Source organism: Cebidichthys violaceus, unplaced genomic scaffold (assembly GCF_023349555.1).
Source record: "Cebidichthys violaceus isolate CVI_PGR_0920_01 unplaced genomic scaffold, fCebVio1.0.p SCAF_105, whole genome shotgun sequence".
NCBI classification, from domain to species: domain Eukaryota; kingdom Metazoa; phylum Chordata; class Actinopteri; order Perciformes; family Stichaeidae; genus Cebidichthys; species Cebidichthys violaceus.
The window spans coordinates 385,332-409,356 of NW_027176269.1; the positions used below are offsets into that span (position 1 = coordinate 385,332).

Sequence of the window (24,025 nt, forward strand, 5' to 3'; positions counted from 1 at the left end):
TAATCCTCAGCAGATTAATAAATGACCCTTAGTCATTAGTTGTAGTTCTACTTTGAATATTAAAATGACTAATTAACTCAAGCATGTTGGCCTACCCAGTTTGAACGATGAGATAAACTGAATCAAGTACAGAGGTTTGACACACGATATGTCATTTAATACCATGTTTATGTTTTTATCATTTAAATGTCTTACATGTTCATTCATGTTGTGTTCTTTTCCTGACGGTAATGAGCTTGCTCGTGACGGGACTCTACGGCTCTTGAACCGACACCGCGTTTAGACAGACCCTGTGAAGTTCTGGTTATACTCGCGCGCGTGGCACCGTAGCGCGAACCTCCGCAGATTGCGCGCGAGCTACGAGCCGTGCATCTGAGCTTTTAATCTGTATGGGGTTTATATAGATGTGTATTTACCATAACGTGTTCTTAACACCGCTTGCTTTTACAACACGACACTTTCCTCACCGGTAATTTTGAACGTTTCTGTCCTCTCACGTGACTTTGAGATGAGGCTTCTCGCGCTACTGTGCCGCAGTAGACTGCAGCACGTGCGCTGTGCTGTAGGTGGAGTTTTGAGTGTTTTCAAAGTGTAAAGTGATACTTGAGGACAGGAGGGGAGGGTGGAGCAGCGCAGAGGGGCGACTTCCTAAAAGCGCATTCCCCTTGCCCTCAGTTTGAGGCTGTCGCGTGTGTTTGAGTCGTCGCTGAGCGGAGAGCTGCTGTCGGACTAAACTCTCTTCTTGAGAGCTGAATCCACTCCGTGTCCCGCCGAACTGCTACTTTCACTATCACAGCGGAGTGGCCCCGCAGAAGCACTCGGTAGATCTCCCGGATGGAAACGCACGGTCTGGTGGCCGGGACCGTGAACGGAGCCTTCGAGGATTATGGCTCCTTGTCGGGCAAAAAGCACGGAGGGGCCCCGGGGAGCAGCAGACGGATGTCGTACACCGTCGCCGGGCAGTCGTGCGCTGTCGAGAGGGACACAGGTGAGTGGAGGGACCCTCTCGGGTCGGTGGCGTCTGTTCTTCAGTATAGCAGCCAGTGGTGGAAGACGTCCTCCGGAAGAAAATCACAACACAACAATGTAAAAGCCCTCCATTATTAACAAGAACTCCTATAGGCCCATTTCAAACTTTAGTTTAACAGAAAGTAAACAAGGAAGTAGTATCAGTGAAATACACTCTGTAGTCCCTATCAACATGTCCTCAAACCACCAACGGGCCCTGCAGCAAAAGTGAGCTATGGTCCTGTTACAGTCAACTGCTCATATCAAACAGAGGAATACAGAATTGGGCATCATGTAAGCACATTATGAGCCTAAATAATAATATAAAAACTTAAACGTTATTCCAGTCGTCACATACGTGCATACGGGTACATGACATTTAACCCACCTGTGAAGTGACCAGGAAGCACATTTTAATAGCCTAAATGTCAGCAACTATGTATTGGAACGGATCCCTTTCTAATTACCAGAAACCATGAACAACGTGAGTCTGGATCTTATGGGGCCCCTGAGGGCCTGGGGCTTTGGGTCAGTGCCGTGGCTTGATATTATAAAAGTGCATAGAAGTATAATTTTATTGTTGGCGGTGCAGCTGGTAGTTGATGTCTTGATCTCCTGCATGTTGTCTCATCCTCCTGTGGGCCACCGTCAGTGTCCTGTTCTTAGCTGACCCCCCCTGACCCCCCCCTGACCCTTCTGCTGTGGGGGGAGTCCATCCACTCCACCTCACTTCCCACGCTCCGTGTGTTCAGAGATGCTCCTCTTCACAGCACTGTTGCAACGCCTGGTTATTTGAGTCACTTTTGTGTGAGCTTGAACCAGTGTGGCTGTTCTCACCAGACGTTAGTCAACATCTTGACCATATCTGCATGACTTTATGCACCAGATTTCTGCCACACAATACAGTTTTACCTGATGAAGTTGGCCACTGACTGTGTAGCTTAGTGTATATTGATGTAAGGCCGCAACTAACAGCTGTGTTAACCTGTTGTTGTTGTAACGGCCATCACATTCTAATGTCTGTCTTTAATGTGCTGTCGGACAGGGATTCGGCTTCCTCCTCGTGACTCGTTAGTGTGGGTCACAGATCGGTGTCCAATCGGTACGTCTGACTCTGATGTCAGAGCGGAATCTGTTGGTGTCGGCGGCATCGAACCTTTCTTCTGCTCTACCAGCTGAGGAAATGAGAGAAGCAGATGTGTGTATACACTATTGATGAAGACTCATTGTGTTCCTAAAGCTTTGGCTCAGTTTCATTCCACTTAAAAAGAGTAAGCTGTTGTGCGGTGAGGCGAGCACCCCTTTGTTGTGCTCTTTCTATTCTAATAGGATGGAAGCAGCAGGGATGCGTCTTGTGTGACTGGGGCAGGGTCCAAATTTAACTTTTTGATCTGTCTGCCAATGGCTGGTAAACTCACTTCAAAAGCTTACCGGCCCAAATGATTTTCAACCGGCCATGAAGATGTCATTAACAACATTGCAGCTCATTGTATTGCTGTTGTATGAAAAAGATGGTCTCTCCCTGCCTCACCCACAGAAGAGCCACGTTGGTAGACCGGCTTTCGACCGCACTGCCATCGCGCTCATCGTTTCCCCCTGTGCTACCCGACCAGCACCACTGCTAATCGGGGCGAGCTGGATAAAGTGAGCGCGGCCGTAGCGGCGGTGGACAGTGAGTGCCACTCAAAAGAATTGCGATACAATCATTGATATCGAAGCAAAACAAAACACGGTCAACCGGCTCAATGAGGGCGACTGACCTGTTGCTTTATTCGCCAAAGTAGATTTTTACTTGCATTTGACGAGCTCTAAATTTGGACCCTGGACTTGGTATTGTGGATGACAGCTTTCACTGTCGTGCATTTTGTGTTTGGACCCACTAAGGTTTATGAATTCGACTGCCAGACCGGGTCTTAAGGTGCATGACGTGTCCATGGATGGCTTTCATAGGGATGGGTCTGTATGTGCTGATAATACAATCATAAGAAACCCCAGACTAGTGGTTCTTTTACGTCCACATCATTGATCAGAATTGCTGTGACTCCATGTCTGGGCGTTCAGTATAGAGATCGATCTGTGGCGTGTTTAGCCTAGCTTAGCTCAAAGACTGGAAGCAAAAGCTCCATCAAAAGTAAAAAACAAACGCGGAAACAACCAAAAGACCATCTTATTGAGCTCGAGAGCTACACACCAATACACACCAGAGTGTGAACCTCATTCCAATACCTGATAACTGATACTTCACTTTTTACGTACTAAGTTATATTAATAGTGATGTAATAAGGAGTTCATAATCATAAAATCGTTATTCTTGCTCTCTTTTGTGACACATTTTGAAATAGCTACAAGTATGTAAGTTGACTCATTAAGTTGATCTTCAACTTAAAAGTTAAAGATTCAAAGTTGCTCCTCCATACATTGCTTCTGTCATACTGTTGGTCCCTTGACTTATGATTGAACAGGTGGTGTCGTCGGTGTCACAACAGTTTCTCTTTTTCTCCACTGCTGCTGCAGCGAGCGTGAGAAGTGCAGCTCTCACTCGTATAAGTGTAGCAGACGTTTAAAGTGTTGCAGACGTTTAAAGTGTTGCAGACGTTTAATGTGTTGCAGACGTTTAATGTGTTGCAGACGTTTAAAGTGTTGCAGACGTTTAATGTGTTGCAGACGTTTAATGTGCTGCAGACGTTTAATGTGCTGCAGACGTTTAAAGTGTTGCAGACGTTTAATGTGTTGCAGACGTTTAATGTGTTGCAGACGTTTAAAGTGTAGCAGACGTTTAAAGTGTTGCAGACGTTTAATGTGTTGCAGACGTTTAATGTGTTGCAGACGTTTAAAGTGTTGCAGACGTTTAATGTGTTGCCCTGTCAGTGACACCCGTCGACCATCAGTGACACATCCTGCCGTGAAACTTTGAGTCAGCAGCACCAAGTGTGTGTGTGTGTGTGTGTGTGTGTGTGTGTGTGTGTGTGTGTGTGTGTGTGTGTGTGTGTGTGTGTGTGTGTGTGTGTGTGTGTGTGTGTGTGGCCAGAACTGAGTCATCACGTCTTTGTCTGTATAACTGCTGGACGGAAGAGTTACAGTCATTGAACACAACCACCTGACAGATGTGGAACAAGCTTGTGCTGAGTGACAGGGTTGCCAGGTTGCCATTTTGAGAAATTGGCAACCGATTCGGTGCCTTTGGTTGCCATCAGTGGCCGTGTAATAAAGCTTTTATGTCACACTTTCATTATTAAGCTGACGTATAACTGCATAGTATCTCAAGTACTCAAAATATAAGGTGGCTAAAAATGACAACCCTATTTTCAGTTTTGGCAACCAACAGCCGATGCCTCTGGCTGTATTTCATACAACTGTGTTCTTCAACCAGTCTCCACATGATTTGCTTGACAGCTTTGTCTATATCTTAGGATGTATTCTACGGCTGTTGAACCCAAACACGGTGGCTTATTCATCCAAAGAAAGGTGCTGACCGGGCGGCATGTCTTCATATCTCAAACTCTTTTAAAGATCATTTAGAAAAACGATTGTTAAAGAAATGGCCGTCATAGTTGGTTAATGCCCAATGTGAGGTCATTAAATTACCAGTTTTATCCGAATAACCAAAAGTTTTTTATGAACAAAGAAAATCATCAGATCTTCATGTTTGACACGTGACACTCGTGGATATTAGGCATGTTTGATTGAAGAATTACTCCAATGATTAAATGGTTAGCAATAAGTTTGACTTCCTTGTATAAAATTGTTAGAGAAATTCACTCAAAGCTGATGTAAAAGTAATTATCACAGGACATTTATTCTTGCAAGAAGGAGACAGAGTTGAAACACATACAAGTCATGTATCAAGGCTGCTCAGAGGTCTGTCTCTGAGTCTCTGATATTTATACTTCTGATAACACACAAGTGCGTTTGCACAGAATCATTTGCATAAAGCTACGTTGCATGTCTTGAACTCGCCCCTTCCGCACAAGCAGACGTCATCTAGACGTTTAGTAACATATACAATCGTCCCTCACAGAAGGTCACAGTGACTGCTAAACGAGGAACATCTGAGGATAACGAGTGAAGAGAGTTCACACAGGAGTCACAGACTTCACGGAGCCTTGTATGTTAAACAATAACAACTGATCATTCTAAAAGTTATTTTTCTCCAACAAAAATAAAGCGGATCTTCCGACGATCTTCCGCATCCACGGGCCCTGAGATCATGGGCACCAGTGTTTCCTTTGACCCCGCCTCCCAGCGCTCCGGATCGTTCACATGAACACAGGACGGACTACACTCTGGGTTTGGCTTTAGAAGCAGAGCGGCTCCTGGCTCTCAGCAGGCCTAGCGTTACGTGCGCAGCAAGTATTTTGTCCAAACTATCAGTTTTAGGCTAATGTTGTTTCTGTAAGTTAGGCTAAAGCATTGTGACAGTATGCCTCTTGTCTTCTAGTGGAGTGTGGATACATCAGAAGGATGTGCAGTATTATGTTTGCTGTTCAGAGTACGATGTGTGCTCTCTGTCTCCATTAATGCATTTTACCACTTTGATGATCTAATGATTTTAATGAGGGCTAATGAAGTTGATTTAAGCGGCTTTACAGACGTCTCTTTCCCAAATGTGAGTCTATGGAGAAAAAACGTTTTTTGGGGGCCCATTGGCATCACCTGATGGACCTGGAAGTTGTAATTCTACCTTTTGGCCACGGGGGAAAACTTGTACCTGGGGGCTTTGAGGAAACTGTGAGGGGGAAACAAATAAGCCACACCCTTTTATCAGAGCACTTCCCAGTTTTGCCTCAAGGAAGAACAAACTTTCACCTCAGCTTCCAGTCCAACCAGTTCTACAGACAACAGCCTCTCAGAGGCCGTTTGATGTGCTTTGTTTTTGTCCCGTGGGAGCATGCTACTCTATCCACTGAGTGAAGATCACAGCTCTGTGAGCGCTTCTGAGATACGAGAAGGTGTTCGGCGTTGTTCAGATGGTTCTGCTGCTCACACTTGCCTCGCTGTCCACAGATGCCGAGGAGCTCTACATCCAGCAAGCTGTTGTATTGATCGAGGACGCCATACAGGTAAGTGCAATGACTTATTTCTCATTTCTGGTAAAGATAAGAAGAGGTAGATAGTACCATGTTGTGTGTCGACTCGGACCTCTTCCTTGTGTCCTTCATGCTCATCCTCCTTCATGAATCCACGTTACCGTCGGGTGTCTTGGATAAGAATGTCCGTCATAGATTATAGCATGTGGAAACAACCATTGTAATGTTGTTGGACTTTTCATTTAAATAAGGAACACTGTCAGCCCCCTTCCCCTCAGCCTAAAGGTTATCGAAAAGTCCTTCAGTGTTTTCACCACTTCACGCGTTGACTACTGCCTTCTTCCCTTTGTGTGCTCGCCTGCAGTACCGCTCCATCAACCACCGGGTGGATGCCCGCTCACTCCGCCTGTATCGATGGTACTACTCCAGGATATGCCAGTGGTGAGTTCACACCTTTTCAAACACCTGCTCAGGCCTGTGGATGAAGCCGTACCCGAGTTGATGTTTGCAATACGTTAACGCTTTAGGGCCACACGTCTGCAGGGACTGAAGCTGGACAGTCAGGATGGACCAGAGGCCTCGTTAATGTTGTTGGTACTGGGTTAGAGTTAACCACTGGCTTTTTACTGGGATCACTGCTGATATTTCTGTCTCCGGAGCTGTCCACCACGAGAGGCTGTTGATCAGAGACGTTCAGTGGGAGGAGAGATAATAACTGATGACCGTAAGATTACTAATGGATGGATGTTTTCTTCTGACCACATAAACGGATGTCCTCAAATCTACATTTCTATCTACATTTATTTAAATCCTGTATTTATTGAGTCACATCCAAAGCAGCATTATAGGAATTAAGCTGTCAATTAATTTGAGTCATTGTGATAGAAAATTCAATATTGATATTGTGTAAATATAACAAGTGACTTTGTATTGATGCAGATGTTTCTCTTCATCAGTTCATCTGGTTGACTTGTCACTGTCTTTTCTACAGTAATGGAAACAGACTCTCTCTCTCTACCTGTCTACACTCATATTTTCAGTGTAATTCATTTGCCAAAAAAGAGACAAAACGCACAATAAACAAAGTTAAAGATGACTGTTAGTATTGTTATTGATTTTTTTTATATTGTGATAATGTTGCTATACGATAATCATGTAGTGAAAATCTGAGGCAGCTCCAGAGACAATGACGGAGCAAATGACGTTTGTTATATATGTCACATTAAGAACTCGCCGCTTTTCTCTGATATCTCCACATCCGTTTGTCCGTCCACTCACCCGTCTTTCCCGGCACCAGGGGTTTGGGTTTAGCCATCAGCGTGGTGTTGCTGCTGGCGTTCGTGGAGCGCCCGTCCTCCCTGTCCATCTCCTCGGACCCCCGACATCGCTCTCCGCCCTGGGAGCCTCCCTGTGGCTTCACCGAAAGCATCGAGATGTTCTGCCTCGTCATCTTCTCTCTTGATCTTGCCGTTAAGGTAAGCGCAGCCAGGGTGGAGGATATTTGCTCCCAGGACACTGGCAGCTGTCTGGTTAAACAAGGGTTGTGATGTTTGCAATAATCTTGCTGCTATTGATAGTTATTTACTTTTTATTTGTCTGTTTGAATCACTGCTGCACTCCTTCTGTTTTGTCCTCAGGGCTACTTGATTGGCTGGGAGGAATTCAGAAAGAGCAAATGGCTGATCGGCTACACATTTGTCATTTCATTCTCCGTCATCGACTGGGTGTTGTCTGTCAGCATGGCGTGTGATGAGGTGAGGCCATCCTCCTCGGTAACGCTTCTCTTGGCATGGTGTGCTTAGAGAAGGAGACAACCTCTGATTCTGAAATGTGAAGCCAATGCAGAAGTGTCTTAAACCTGCATTCTCTCTAGTGACCACCAGGGGGCGACTCCTCTGGTTGTATAGAAGTCTAGTCTAAAATGACTCTACTTCTCTCTTGATTTATTCCCTCAGTAAACATTGTAAACATGAGTTTATGGTCTCAATCTCTAGTTTACAGTCTTCTTCAATACAGCATGATGTTCATTTAGTACATTATGCTCCATTTAGAGTCAAACAGACCATAAAGCAGGGGATGCTTTAGGGGCGGGGCTACACGGTGATTGAGCAGAGAAATCAGACTGTAGGACACTCATTTTCAGTCATTACCTAATTAAAAGTTAGCCAAGTACAGTCCAAATGACAGAAAGTGGTCTTGCTTCGTCCATTTTAGCGAGGATACTTGGGGAGCCAGGCTCATAATATATATATATATATATATATATATATATATATATATATATATATATATATATGAGGTCCCCCAGAACCACAGGTTAATTTTTAATTAAATTCAACCAACCATGACCATGAGCACCATGACCTTAAAATTTGAGTTATTCTCCTCCTCAGCTGGTTTAGTTGGCCAACTTTTAACCCTCTGAAATTGATGGTGGATCATCTGACTGGCATCAACATCACTGTCTCTTGAAGGCCGTTGCAGGTTTCAGTTGCGGTGATGCCAGTGGTGTCATATGACTCTTTGGATTATGATGGATTCGTTGATCCCAAACATGCTGGCTTGCAGGGGTCGGGGCTAAAAAATCGCTCCAAAGTTGAACTGTCCTCAATGTCAAATGTATGGCTCCTGTCACAACCGTATCGTTTTCTTGAGGAAAGACGTGACTAATTTCCATTGTTTGCGCTCCAGGCGGCGTCAGCAGTCACTCGGCTCATAGCACCATTAAAAGAGAAGAGCAGAAGGGCGGACTAAACCATTTTGGGCATTTTTTAAAGGGGGGGAGAGGGACCTCAGAGAGCCACCACTATTTATATTTGTTGATACAGAGTTCAGTTTTTTTTTTGCCAGTTTTCACTTTTCCCCATACTGCGACGCCCCCAGCTATTTAGATTTCAAATATCTTTATCAAAAACTTGAAGCAAAGCTGTGAGGACCCACTATCTGGGTCTCATCACAGCAACCCTTTGGGACATTGCTTCTGCGGTGACACATTAGTGTTTCAAACATAAGATATGATCATGTAAGATAAACATAGGTCTCACAGTCAAAACCTGTAATTTGTCAACGCCAAATTAGTTTGCCTGAAGGTACAATTATGGTTCAGTTGACGTTGTACAGCAGCGCTGCGTCTGTGTGTTTGATCAGTGTGAAGAGGACCAGTGGCAGTGTGGTATATGATACAAGCTTTTATACTGTAGGATGAGGATGAAAGATGTATCTGTTGACCACGTTTCATAGTCAACTAAATGTTATACAGGGCGGCTTTGTCTTTATTCACGTTTCATTTTGATGTGCATGTACCTGTTGTTGCAAGATTCAAACTCCCAAGGACTTGAAACATGGCGTGTTCTGTGGGTCTACTGAGCTGAATCATGATCAGCCTGCATTCAAAGAAGTGACGCTGTCTTTTCTCTGCTAATCAGAAACTTCGAGTTCGCCGACTCCTCCGGCCGTTCTTCCTCCTGCAGAACTCGTCCATGATGAAAAAGACACTGAAGTGCATCAAGAGGACTCTGCCAGAGATTGCCAGGTATCTGACGTCTGTACTGAAGTATATCAAACAGCTATTGGATTAAAGGGGGAGTTCTGATTTGTTTTAGTCCGTGTATTACAGTAGATGGTGGTCAGCACGCCACCAGTTTGGAGAAAGAGACTGGAGTACAAGCACGGGAGCAAAGCAATGTACTGCTGTGGACGGGAGCAGCAGCAAAACGTATATACGACAGCCCAAAACATCTATATCAGTTCAAGTCGACTCTATATTCAGAATAAACAACTGTCCCTGGAAGGTCGATCTTTGCTGCCTCAGTCATGATCACAATATGCAACGTAATGTTTTCTATTTTAAAGCACAGGCCACTGTGATCAAAAGTAACAATTACCAGAAAATGGTGTATGCTATGTATGCTAATTCTCAAAGCAGCCACAAAGGGTGAAATTCACCCCTTAGCTGTGCTGCCAAGCAAATAGCGTTTCGATGCATGTGTGCTATTTGCACATATAGTATTTAAATTGGGTAATATTTAGACATTTATCACCCTTTCTACGCAAAAGAACCTCATTTATCAAAAACAGACAGGAGTAATCCACCTCCTGTTTAGTGCAGGAAGGTTTTGAGGGCGCTAGACCTGCACAAACACGACAGGAAAAGTGCTCCTTTGTAATATGCAGACATTTGGTGCAAAAATGACATTTTACTTCGATTAAATTCCTTGCCCTTGTTCTGAAGGATTCCTCTGCACCTCGTCGGCTAGGACGTTTTTTCTTTCCTCCGTTGTTCTGCCTACTGTGTTGTTGACTCAAAGGCAACATTAATACTTTGCCTCATGGATCATTTCCGTGTGTGTGTGTGTGTGTGTGTGTGTGTGTGTGTGTGTGTGTGTGTGTGTGTGTGTGCGCAGTGTCATCCTGCTGCTGGCGCTCCACCTGTGTCTCTTCACTATGATCGGCATGCTGCTGTTTGCTAAAAGTGAGGTGAGTTCAGGTCACGTCACACCCTGATACATACACACTGCTGACGCTCTGGCTTGTGTTGACGTGTGTGTGTGTGTGTGTGTGTGGGTGTGGGTGTGGGTGTGTGTGTGTGTGTGTGTGTGTGTGTGTGTGTGTGTGTGTGTGTGTGTGTGTGTGTGTGTGTGTGTGTGTGTGTGTGTGTGTGTGTGTGCGTGCGTGCGTGCGTGCGTGTGCGCGCGCGCGCGCGCGCGTCTGGACATGTACCAGACTGTGATGGCAACTCAACAGCAGAGGGTCACCGTCCAAAAATCACTACAATCTGTCATTGAAAATACAGTTAGAGAATAAGAGATAGGAATTAAAAAATGGACGAAGAATAACAAGGACAGGTTGGATGGACGGGATATCAAATATGTTTAAACAAGAGCAAAGCTTTAAGACCTAGAAAGGAAGAGGTGCGTGTGTGAAGCCACTAATTATCAAAACTAACTCTCCCTCTGTGTTTTCTGTTCAGGACCCGAAGAAGAACGGGGAGTGGAGGTTACATTTCAGAGACCTGCCCAGTTCTCTCACCTCTCTGCTGGTGCTGCTCACCACAGCCAACAACCCAGATGGTACTCAGTCAGTCACATGATGCACCAGCCTTGGTTTCACGTGACGCAACTCTTTCCAACGTGTCTCTTCTGTCCTCTCACAGTGATGATCCCTGCCTACTCCCTGAACAGAGCCTACTCCATTTTCTTCGTCACCTTCAGTGTGATTGGTAAGCGGTGTCTGTGGCTTTAAAGGGACAGTTCAGATGTTTTGAAGTGTATTTTAGACCGCTAAATGAATCAACATCAGATCAGATCCAGACTCTCTACTGTATGTAATGCACTGACTATCGATGAGTACTCACACAACCACACTGTCTCTTAAAGTGGCTTGAAATAATAGGTAATCATTGTGCTGCTGTTATAGCTAAATATATGTGTTTGCGGTAAGAATTTCTTTTTTAGAGTGGATTTGTTTTGCTTCCTGGCAGGAACCTACTGCCTGATGAACTTACTGACAGCCATCATCTACAACCAGTTCAGGGGATATTTGCTGGTGAGTCACACCTGCAGGATGACGCATTACCCTGAGAGCTATCCTGCAGTTAAAGTTACTCCACACAATCACACTTGAGAACACCCACAACAAGAGTTTTTATTTTTACCAAACAAACTGCTGGAAAAGTAGGTGTGTCGACGGGAAAAACCAAGTCATCAGACATATTTCATATGCCCCAGCATACGCCCGGCATTGAGTCATGATTTTGTGCTTAACCTAAATAGCAGGAATTAAGTCATTGGCGGATACAGAAACATTTGAATTTGTGTGCTTTTACTCCACCGGATAGCCTGATGCTTCCCTTAACTATTTCTATTTTCTACTTCATTCAATCAGTGGTTTTGCATGTTAAAGATTTACACTACAGCTAAATATTGTGCAGTCCGTGTTGCTATTGTGTATTGCATTTTTGTTAATACCTTTTCAGGCGTCCATTTGTTACTATTCATTTCTGCACAATGTACAAAAAACCCTTTAACAGAGTCTTGAAAGTTGCTTGAATTGTGTATTCTACCACAGTGGGCATCGAGTCGTCGTTAAACGTAGGTCAAAGTTTCATTCTAGTTTTGCATCACCAAGCACAGGCACACTTTGAATTACTCAACTTCAGCAAGTTTCACAAGGAAGCTAATGGCTGCCCTGAAAGGTAGAAGGAATCCTTCCAAAAGTCTGAAAACTGAACAGCGTGCTTTTCTAAATGCTCATGAAAAATGAGAAGTAGTAGTAACTACATTACCTGTACTTGTAAACACACCAGTGCAGTATGTCCCTTTGAGACCCTCAGGCCACCTGTGCACTTGAGGAAGTGAGTGGAACAGGTAGTTGAGTTGTGACTGCCCTCTTCTGGAAAATAAGAAGACTTTAGATCAGGGGTATTCAATTAACATTCCAAAAGGTCCAGATTGAGAAAATCTCCTCAGGCAAAAGTCTGGAACATTACAATAATGTCTAACTTGCGCTATTTAGTGCCATATATACATATATATATATATATTCAAGAAGCCTAGTAGGAGTAACAACGTCTCCGTGTAGCCAACAACTGTCAAATCAAATAAAGAAAGTACACATCAGTTATATTTTAACAATTATTATTCTCAGTTTTCAAATTTGAGTGGATGGATCATAAATAATACATAGAAATACATCAATAAATGTTCTTCTCATTTCAAGTAAAATAAGGGCTGGATTAAAGAATAACTGACAGAACACAAAGCTTTTGAAAAATGTGCATCTTAATAGCAGACCATCTCAAGGTGTCACTCAGAGAGAACCAGGACATTCTGATGTAGCATTTCAAAATAAAAGCTCTTCAAAATCGCATGCATGAGCTAACTTCAAATCACATCATGAGACAATTTGTCTAATTTCAGATGGGATTTTAGAGGAAATGGTGCATAGTTACAAAATCATTTCACCTCAGGTTAAAATGAAGTAATTCACTTTAGAAAAATGTATTTCACTGAATTGCCCTGCAGCTTTAAATTCAGTTAATTCAGGTGTGAAGTGATGTCAATCAAAAAAGCCACGATATTATATTTTTCTCATCTTCTAACAAGAGAAATGTGTGAGCATGGACTTTATGTGTGGTTATTAAACCACTTGTTTCAGCTCTATTATCTCTGCTAACATCATAGTTGGTCAATTAATTCATGTGTTATGATTCTGATCATATTGGGCTCTTAGGTTTATTTTCTGTATCTTCATTTCAGATGTGAGTCGGTACGTTTGTTCAAAAGAGTTGTGCTTTGTCTCGTAGTGGCGCTTCACGTTACCGCTTTTAATAATCGGCACGGTCTCTGAATATATGAGACACACTGGTGTTAAACTGTCCGTGGGAAGAATGAACCTATGGAAGAGTCTGTTCATTCTTGGTTTAAGACTCTGGTCTCTCTGAACACTTTTCTCTTTTTGGAGAACGTCATGTAAAATAACTTCTCTGACTCACGTAATTATTCTCCTGCTCCTCGTTCTCTTTCCTCGTCACGTCTCACTCGAGTCAGGAAACTTGTCAGAATACCCATCTTTGATTGGCTGAGCTGCTTCACGTGATGTGATTTACGCCGCTGAACAAGTGCCGTAAAGGCTGGAAAAGCTGCGCCGGTTAAAATACAAGCGCTCCGTCAAAATGTAATAATTCTCAATTATCTATCGTTTTAGGTCCTGGGTCCGGATACAACGGCGTCTGGGTCCGGATCCGGACCGCGGTCCGCCTATTAGTGACCCCTGCTTTAGATTATAGCATTCTGACAATATACCTCCTGAGATATTACAAATTAAAAGGCATCATTACCTGTACTGGAGCAATAAAAAGAAAAGAGACACATACAGTGTGCATCGCCCACAATAGCAATGGGAAATGCTTAAAGGAAACAGTGTGAGTGTGCAGTCAGGGAATCTTTCTGATCGTGTTTTTGGTCCAGATGTCGGTCCAAACGTCCATCATCAGGAGACGACTGGGGATCAGAGCTGCTTTCCAAGTCCTGAGCTGCCAGGGAGCCCAACAGGCTGCTGAGTAAGAGAGACACATTATGTTTTAGTTCAACAAGTTGTGTTGTGTGCTGCCTCCAGAGGAGCAGCAGTGTCAGCGCCGTCCACAGTAAACGGGCTCCTGCTCAGAATATCCTCCCCACAGATATGAAATGAGCAGAAAACAGGACGACGGTTGTGTTGCTTTCTCCTGTCAGGGAGCATGTGGCTGTTGATCTGGTGCTGAAGGTGATGTCCAGGGTCCAGATGAAGAGCTACTACAGAGAGGCCATCACTAAGGTCAGAGCCGGCACCACACGGCTGCTCCACACACACGCTTCCATGTTGGGTCTGATTACACCAGGGACTGGGATCGTTCTTTTAAACTGTGCTTTCCTAACTTTGTAAAACAAAATGTAACAATAAAATACATACATATAAATGTGCTGAATTAAGTTGTTACTATGGTAAAAAAACAAATCTTCATAATGAAGAAGAAGTAATGTAACATATTTGTCTTAATATAACATAATCATGGCGTCAGAACACGTACAGATGAGAGAATGCATCCTCTGGTTCTTCACCGTCACTGTTTTCCTTTACGCCGTCTGGACTTCAGGAGGCGCACAAGTATGCAGATGTGGGCTACCTGGACCGAGAGGAGTTCAGGAAGATATTTGATGAACTGGACAAAGATCGCATTAAGGAGGTGGAGATGTGTCCGCGGTCACTCCGGCTTCAAAGATTCATTCAGCATTTCCTTTCACTGTGACATCCGTGTTATGCTTCTGACTGTGTGTGTGTGTGTGTGTGTGTGTGTGTGTGTGTGTGTGTGTGTGTGTGTGTGTGTGTGTGTGTGTGTGTGTGTGTGTGTGTGTGTGTGTGTGTGTGTGTGTGTGTGTGTGTGTGTGTGTGTGTGTGTGTTCCTCCAGCACCCTCCCTTGCCCCAGTACAACTCTCTGGTCCTGCAGAGACTCCAGGTGGTCTTCAGTCACTACTTTCTCACTATACTTGGCAACGCGGTGGCACTGGCCAATGTCATATGCATATGTGTAAGCTGCACACACACACACACACACACACACACACACACAGATGCGTACATGTGTATACTCGTACACACTCACACGCAGACCCAGCTGTCTGCCATATGGCAATATTAGTGTGTGTGTGTGTGTGTGTGTGTGTGTGTGTGTGTGTGTGTGTGTGTGTGTGTGTGTGTTTCAGACCGTCCTGGTGCTGAATGCTGAAAAGTCCACGGCAGAGAGAGACAACTACATCCTCGAGGTGAACACAGTCACATAATGTCTTACAGATGTTCATGGTCCTCAGAGGATTAATCAACCCCCTAATCTCTCCCCTAGTACCAGCATCAGGTCAAACATGACACCTTGAAGTAATAGTCTCGAGGACACGGTCAGCTCTGGCGGCGCTGTTGCCATTGTTTGCGCTGATAGCACCAGCTCAGCCGTCGCCATGTTGAGAGCCGTGTAGAGGCAATCCCTCAATCATAGATTTGCTCTAAATTCAGGATAGGACTCTTTAAAATAATTGTCTGTTAAGTCGCTACCTATTGCCAAATGAGGTAACACAATAGTGACTGTGAACATAACCTTCTTCAGAAATGAGCTGACCTCAGTCTGTCCATCCGTCAGATCATCAACCTGTGCTTCATCCTCTACTACCTGTTTGAAGTGTGCGTGAAGGTCTTCGCCTTCGGATGGAAGGGGTACCTGTCCTACAGGAACAACATCTTTGACTGCTTCCTCACCGTCCTGCTCTTGGTAACTGTCTGCTCTAACCACTCACTCTTTATTGTTGTCATATTTGGTACGACGCATGTGCAGTTTAGTCAAATGAGAAAAGATTTACTTTTTCTGTTTCACCGCCCACACGACGTTATCGCTACAGGACAAGCTTTTAATATGTTGTATAGCGTCCCATAGTATGTAGTCTGTTGATCTTTGGTGGCTTGAAGGTTTGGACAGGATTTACGCTGCATGTTTAGTATGAACAAAATACTACAGCAGTGTTTTCAACGTGCTGTGACCGTGAGTCCGTCCCGATTATTAAAGGACTCATTCATCACTAAGGGGATGGCTAGCCTGGCTTTGTCAAAAGATAATGAAATCCACTCAACACCCCCTCTACATGTTATAACATGTTGTCTCTCATCAGTTGAATCTGTACAAGAAAACAACACGTTTGTGATGTCATGGGGAGTTATGTGCCGTACTATTTCTCATCAGTGGCCAGACACCAGAGACTGTCGATCTTCTCAACTTGCTCTCGTCAAGAAAGTTATTTATATAAGAATCAAGAAATGAAGTAAATCCTTGATGAATGGAAGTAGATGGGGGGCTGTGATCAACAACAGCAAATCTATATCAAAGCTTGTGTATAAGCCAATCTAACTGATCTGATTGTAATCTCACTACTTCCCAAACACGTGCATTGTCTGTTTGGAAGCTGTTTGGAAAGGGGACACACTCAAGAATTACTTGAATGAACTATCTGTCAATCAAACTCCGGCTGAAGCCAGCCTGAAGGGAGCGGACATCTTTTCCATGGAGAAAAGCCTTCATTGTACTTCTTTGTTCTTCCTTCAGTGAAGAAACACTGATCAAACCTGATCAAACCTTCACACGCATCACTTTAAGAGTACATCCACATTACTCCGTTTTCGTTTGGAAACGCATATGTTTTGCTCCGTTTACACTGAGCGTCCACACTACGCCGGCGTTTTGGAGCACCGAAAACGGAGGAGTTTAGAAACGATCCCGAAGCCGGATAACTTTGAAAACTCCGGGTAGCGTATTCATGTGGACGGACGGAAACGCATAAGTTTGGAAACGATGACGTAGAGAGAGATCAGTGAGCGGTGTGAGAGAGAGAGAGAGAGAGAGAGAGAGAGAGATCAGTGAGCAGAGAGAGCGAGAGAGAGAGAGATCAGTGAGCAGAGAGAGAGAGAGAGAGAGATCAGTGAGCAGAGAGAGAGAGAGAGATCAGTGAGCAGAGAGAGAGAGAGATCAGTGAGCAGAGAGAGAGAGAGAGATCAGTGAGCAGAGAGAGAGAGAGATCAGTGAGCAGAGAGAGAGATCAGTGAGCAGAGAGAGAGAGAGAGAGAGAGAGATCAGTGAGCAGAGAGAGAGATCAGTGAGCAGAGAGAGAGAGAGATCAGTGAGCAGAGAGAGAGAGAGATCAGTGAGCAGAGAGAGAGAGAGAGAGAGATCAGTGAGCAGAGAGAGAGAGAGAGAGAGAGATCAGTGAGCAGAGAGAGAGATCAGTGAGCAGAGAGAGAGAGAGAGAGAGAGATCAGTGAGCAGAGAGAGAGAGAGAGACCCGCAGCGCTGTAACTAACAGTGTGGTCTGGACGGAGATCATTTCCGAAACGATGGCTGAAACGCCGTGTGGATGGAGACCGTTTTCGTTTGAAAACTCCGTTTCCAAACGAAGACGGAGAAGTATGGATGTACTCTAAGCCTGACAAGAGGGATTCATTTGTGACGTGTCTGCAAACATCAACACCATGTCACCATGTCACCATGTCATCTGAACAGTTTATGAACCTTTGGCCTTTGGACTTGTATCTGCTGCCCTCTAGGGGCCGAACATATCCGTTATTACATGTTTACTGAAGGGAAAGGTCCCATGAACATGGGACCTGTTGCTGTAGTTACCCTTCACATATTCATCACTGATCTTCTGTGTTTTTCCCATCAGGTCCTACAGATCACTATCTTTGTCACCTACAGGCTTCCTCATTCTCAGTGGTAGGTTGTTCTTCTAATCACTTTAAAGTGAATGTTGGTGTCTGATGATTCACATTGAAGCCCGCAGGAATGTTTCAAATGTAACTTTATTGAACAAGATCCAAAAAATAAACAAAAAAACAAAAAATAATTTAAAAAAACAACGCAGATGCTCAAAGAGAAATACACAAAGCATCTTCTTTCCCATCTCTACATTAGAAACAGACGGGAACTACACATCTGTGGATCAAACGTATTCCAGACTTTAAGGATACATCGAAGCAACACTTCACTCCAACCTGACCTTGAAAGATAGCTGCAGCATTGTCACGATGTGGTTTACATCCATGTCTGTCCAAATTGTCATCACTTCATCATCTTATCCTGTTAGACATTTGTGTGAAATTGTCAAAATTAGCATATGAATTCTTGAGTTGTGTTAAAAAACGTGTTTTATGACCTTTTGATCACCGAATGTTTAATGAGACCACGTGGACATTTATGCCAAATTCAATTTGCCGACTGCACCATTTAAATGTGCAGTTGTCATTTTTTGTTTGAATTTGTTATTCAGGAGTGAAGATGCTGCTTTATGAAAGGCTCAAAATGCTTATTAACTATTAACTTAAACGGGAATATAATGTGTAGCAGCAGGAGACAAAAGCTCAAAAAGAGTTCTAGAAACGTCTCTTTTAAATCAGTAAAGACCTGCCGTGTGTGTGTGTGTGTGTGTGTGTGTGTGTGTGTGTGTGTGTGTGTGTGTGTGTGTGTGTGTGTGTGTGTGTGTGTGTGTGTGTGTGTGTGTGTGTGTGTGTGTGTGTGTCACAGGGACCCTTCCTCTCAGGGTGTGATGTCTCTGTGGGAGATGGTTCGTTTGATCAACATGCTGATTGTGTTCCGCTTCCTGCGCATCATCCCAGATATCAAGGTAGCAGCACTTCATAGAAGCGCTCCCAGAACAAATGTAGTCGCACTCACACACTAATTGTTCGCTTCTCTGAGTATTATGTAAAGAGCGATATATTGCATGCCTAACCAAGATGTTTATGGGTATTAAAAGTAAAAGGATGTCCAGTAACACTTTATGTGAAACACTGTTGTGCTTAGCCGTGATGATAACAGGTTCACAAGAGTTCAGCACTGTGTCCTCTCTCACAAGACGGATGCTGCAGTCTGATCACTATTATGTTCCTGTGACCGTCTTTCTGTCCCTTTTCTCTTGCTGTCCAGGTCATGGCTTTGGTCGCAAGTACAGTGTTGGACCTGGTGAAAAACCTCAGAGCCTTTGCAGGGATACTGCTCGTGAGTCAGCATACTTAAAGGAGCAGTGTGTAGGACTTGGAAATGGAATATAATATTCATAACTATGTTTTTCATTTGTGTATAATCACCTGAAAATAAGAATCATTGTAGCTTAGAATGAGCATTTCATGAGCCGTTCACATCATAGGGAGCGGGTCGTCTTCCATGGAGTCCACCATGTTTCTACTGTAGCCCAGAACGGACAAATCAGGAGGCAACCTCCGGTTCTGAAAAGTGAAGCAGATACTGCCTTGAACCTGCATTCTCTCTAGTGTCCAGCAGGGGGCGACTCCTCTGGTTGTATAGAAGTCTAGTCTAAAATGACTCTACTTCTCTCTAGTGTCCACCAGGGGGCGACTCCTCTGGTTGTATAGAAGTCTAGTCTAAAATGACTCTACTTCTCTCTAGTGTCCACCAGGGGGCGACTCCTCTGGTTGTATAGAAGTCTAGTCTAAAATGACTCTACTTCTCTCTAGTGTCCACCAGGGGGCGACTCCTCTGGTTGTATAGAAGTCTAGTCTAAAATGACTCTACTTCTCTCTTGATTTATTCCCTCAGTAAACATTGTAAACATGAGTTTATGGTCTCAATCTCTAGTTTACAGTCTTCTTCAATACAGCATGATGTTCATTTAGTACATTATGCTCCATTTAGAGTCACACACGCTTTCACCGTGTGTTTTCAGTTCGGTTAAATCTAACTGTTTTAGTTGCTTAAAAATGTTTTATTCAGGGTTCGGTTGTAATTATCTCCAGAGCAGTTTACATGTAAGTGGAGGAAGCCTAACAATGGGAATGGTTTGGTGTCTTCTTCTCTCTCTGCAGGTGGTGTACTATGTGTTTGCCGTTGTAGGGATCTGGCTGTTTGAGGGAGCCATTAAACCTCCTTCAGAGATGAGGTATGAGGTCATCTGCAGTACTTTTTCATCTTTTAAGCTAAAATTGTGGCCAGATCGTACTCACTGCACCGTTTTAAGTAACCGGCAGACTGAACAACCCGCTCTGTTGCAGCGTCGGACTATCTGTCCAACATGAACAGTGCTATTTACAGATTCAAACCATGAGGCTGTATTTGTTACATATGAATCTGAGCCGTGTGTGTGTGTGTGTGTGTGTGTGTGTGTGTGTGTGTGTGTGTGTGTGTGTGTGTGTGTGTGTGTGTGTGTGTGTGTGTGTGTGTGTGTGTCCGTCCGTCCCAGTGTGCTCTCCAATACCTCCATGGAGAACGTCACCTCTAACTTCAGCATGGAGTGTGGCACCTATGAGCAGCTGGAATACTGGCCCAACAACTTCGATGACTTCGCTGTGAGTAAAGACCAGTCGGATCTTCATCGTTGTTTGCAAGATCAAATGTGGGATTAAAAACTATGTTTTTGATTGATATATATTTATTCCCTATTGTGTGGTACTTTATAACGTCATTATTTGCCTGTTTGACATTTGCGGATGAAGAGCTATCGCTGTCAATGACGGTTTACTGATTGGCGTTTAGCGATGGGTTAGGGACAGTGAAGACTGCTGGATACACAGTGAACTAAAGTGCAGCAAAATGAAAGAAGAGTATTTTTCCCTTCCCCTCTCTCTCTCTCTCTCTCTCTCTCTCTCTGTCTCTGTCTCTGTCTCTCTCTCTCTCTCCCTCTCTCTCTCTCTCTGTCTCTCTCTCTCTCTGTCTCTCTCTCCCTCTCTCTCTCTCTCTCTCTGTCCCTATCTCTCTGTCTCTCTCTCTGTCTCTCTCTGTCCCTCTCTCTGTCTCTCTGTCTCTGTCTCTCTGTCCTTCTCTCTCTGTCTCTCTCTCTCTCTCTCTCTCTCTCTCTCTCTCTCTCTCTCTCGCTGTCCTCTCTCTGTCTCTGTCGCTCTCTCTCTCTCCCTCTCTCTCTCTCTCCCTTCCTCTCCCTCTCTCTCAGGCTGCCATCATGTTGCTGTACGATGTCATGATAGTCAACAACTGGCAGGCCTTCCTGGAGGCCTACAGCAGACACACCACTGAGTGAGAAAACATTCGACACACACAGCAGCTGATGCTGGCCATGACGATGCTGAAGAGCGTGTTTTCTTTTTTCCCAGGTGGTCGAAGATCTACTTTGTGTGTTGGTGGCTCACCTCCTCTGTCATGTGGGTCAACTTGTTTGTGGCGGTCATTTTAGAGGTCAGTTCCCTCAGACGGATGCATTCATTCATTCATTCATTCATTCATTCATTCATTCATAACTTGAATAACGCGCAACAACACAGAAGAAGACTTCGGTTTCGGTCACAGGTTTAGATGCTGCTTTTCGAGGTATATTAAAGTGCAATGTAACTTTGGAAACACAATTTCTTTTTCATGCATTTAAGTAACCAGCCTGTGGATTAGGCTACAAACACACCTAAAACAATTCATGACAATTTAAACACAGAACCTCCTTTTGTTGAAGTGTCAACCCTTCAGATCCCAGTCCTGGTTTGGGACACCTCATTCACTGGTGCTCCAAGAGAAGCTTCTATTTTCATCAATGTCTCATGTCTGATAGATCGCACAACAGCTAAGGGTTTACTCACCCAAAATGAAAAACCACTGACTGTTGGGTCGGGTCATATTTCCCTTTGACCTTTCCTTCAGTGCAGGGACATCGGAAAGCGACTGTTGCTTTATGTGACTTGTTGAAGAAAAATCCGTAATAATGTCAGCCTTGTCGTTTAATATGGACTACATAACAAGTGTGGTAACAACGCCAACGTTTTCTGACAGAACTTCATCTATAAGTGGGACCGGAGCTACAGCTGCTCTGTGACAGACGTGGAGAGGATCAGATATGAAACGTCTGTTCAGTTCATGTTCAGGTCGGTGGACGCTGCCGGCTTGTTGTTGCTCATACACCTTTAAAGCTAACTGCTTGTCCACTCGTTCCTTCTTCCCATGACTTGCCCTCTTTCTCTGCAGAGAGCAGATCCAGGAGCCAACCGAAGAAGAATTACGATGTCAATTAAACCAACACCCCCACTTACACCTACACTGGTGACACACACACACACACACACACACACACACACACACACACACACACACACACACACACACACACACACACACGCGCACACAGAGCACACACACACACACACAGAGCACAAGCACCTACATGCACTTGCGAGTCAACTGCTAATAATTTAGTCTATTGTGTGGTAAAAGCACTGAGATGTCAATGTTACAGCATTCTACTACGAGTGTATTTTAAATGTTTTAATATGTTAATGTATGACTTCTACTGAAACAAGTATGGAAGCACGTGTTCTGATTATGTTATTCATGAACCACCAGGTGTGTGTCAATTCCATACAGAAATATTGTTCAGTATCTGTTCATGTCTTCGCAATAACTGCACAAGAATGTAATCAAACTGTGACTACAAAAAGCTCCGACCAATTTTAAATATGGAAACTGCACATTAGAGTAATTTGATTTGCTTTCTCTGTCTCACTAGATTGAAAAGTTTGTTTCTCCAAAGAACTAACGATACACTGTAACAAAATACACAAGGATATTCATTCTGTGTTAATCAGGCAGAAACCTCCTGTTCTGAAGCGTGAAACAAATGCGGAAGTGCCTTAAAGCTGCATTCTCTCTACTGACCAGCAGGGGGCGACTCCTCTGGTTGTAAAAAGAAGTCTATGAGAAAATGACTCTACTTCTCTCTTGAAGTAGAGTCACAGATCCCTCACCACGGAGGTCTGGGACTTTCACAGCGTGTTTTCAATTCTTGAAAGTTATTTAGTAAACCTTTTTGGTGGGAAAAAAGACGACGGCCGAACACTTTGAAATATGGCTTTTTCCAAGTATATTGTCTCCTCACACTGGTATATGGGTCTGTGTGTGTGTGTGTGTGTGTGTGTGTGTGTGTGTGTATATATATATATATATATATATATAAACTGCTGCTGTAAAATAAGAATGAACTTTATGTTGCTTGTTTCCCAAGGAATTTGCAGATTTGCATCTTTCCCTGGATGCAGTCGCTCCTGCACTAAAACAAAAACAATGGGAGAACTCCGATGTTTCTCACAGTTTTAGAATCTCTCCTGATCTGTTGTGATAACAGCGTGACTCTCACCCACAGCCTCACAAACGTTACACAAACACGAACAATAACGGAGGAGACACACCCAACACGTTTAGCGTGGCTTGATTGTGTGACGGTGCAACCACAGGAATCACAGCTAGCATGTAAATATTCTCTACTGGTGTCAGTACGTAACGTAATATCTTTATAGCCTGATATTACATATCACAAATTTGCCTCGAGGGGCTTTACAATCCATCTAAAAAGTAGAACTTTAACGGGGGGGAAATGGCAGAAACCTCAGGAGGAGCGATCCTTCTCTCAGGACGGACATGCTAAACTACAGACGCTGCGTGCATCGAAGAGACCAACCCGGTGAAATCACAGTGTTGACTCACAACTACAGATGGATAGCAACCTTATGGTACGGGTGAATACTAGGATTCAAGAGACAGATCTCAGACGTTGCACGCCGCTTCAGTTTTATTGGTTAGATGTGACACAGATGTTTTTTTTATAACACCTAAAACTGGCCAAAGCGCTTTAGTAAAATAATATTCTGTAGAGAGAATGTGTGTTCCTCAAGAAAGAACATCCACCAGGAAGCGCGCCTCTAACTGGAAAGCACTCGGAGGGCATTCCTGCACTTTTTGAGGTGTCCGCACTGAACAGTAGTGAAACACAATCGCCTGATTCACGACCCACATGTTTATTTTCATGTAAGTGCAGCTGCTCATATGGAAATGTTCCACATGTCCTATCCATCTGAAAACCAGCCACTTGTTCACACGTTATCGCTGAAATCTGGTCTCAGATCTTTGACATCCTGCTAACTATTGGAACTAAAAACAATTCTCATCCATCTCCTGTTTCAAAAGCTCAGTAAATGT

The 24,025-nt window shown here is 43.9% G+C and overlaps 1 protein-coding gene across 1 annotated transcript; it reads left to right on the plus strand.

Moving 5' to 3' along the window:
• The first annotated feature begins 574 nt into the window (after positions 1–574).
• Positions 575–22,213, plus strand: tpcn2 (two pore segment channel 2). Its single transcript, XM_068731997.1, has 25 exons — positions 575–988; positions 6,013–6,068; positions 6,400–6,476; positions 7,333–7,510; positions 7,673–7,789; positions 9,461–9,567; positions 10,439–10,511; positions 11,005–11,104; positions 11,188–11,253; positions 11,515–11,579; positions 14,003–14,094; positions 14,267–14,348; positions 14,668–14,757; positions 14,981–15,100; positions 15,276–15,335; positions 15,704–15,832; positions 17,772–17,821; positions 18,629–18,728; positions 19,031–19,102; positions 19,927–20,000; positions 20,301–20,406; positions 21,006–21,088; positions 21,166–21,247; positions 21,830–21,921; positions 22,022–22,213. Exons 1-25 carry the CDS (start codon positions 835–837, stop codon positions 22,098–22,100), a joined length of 2,304 nt encoding a protein of 767 aa, XP_068588098.1. The 5' UTR covers positions 575–834; the 3' UTR covers positions 22,101–22,213.
• The last annotated feature ends 1,812 nt before the right edge of the window (positions 22,214–24,025 follow it).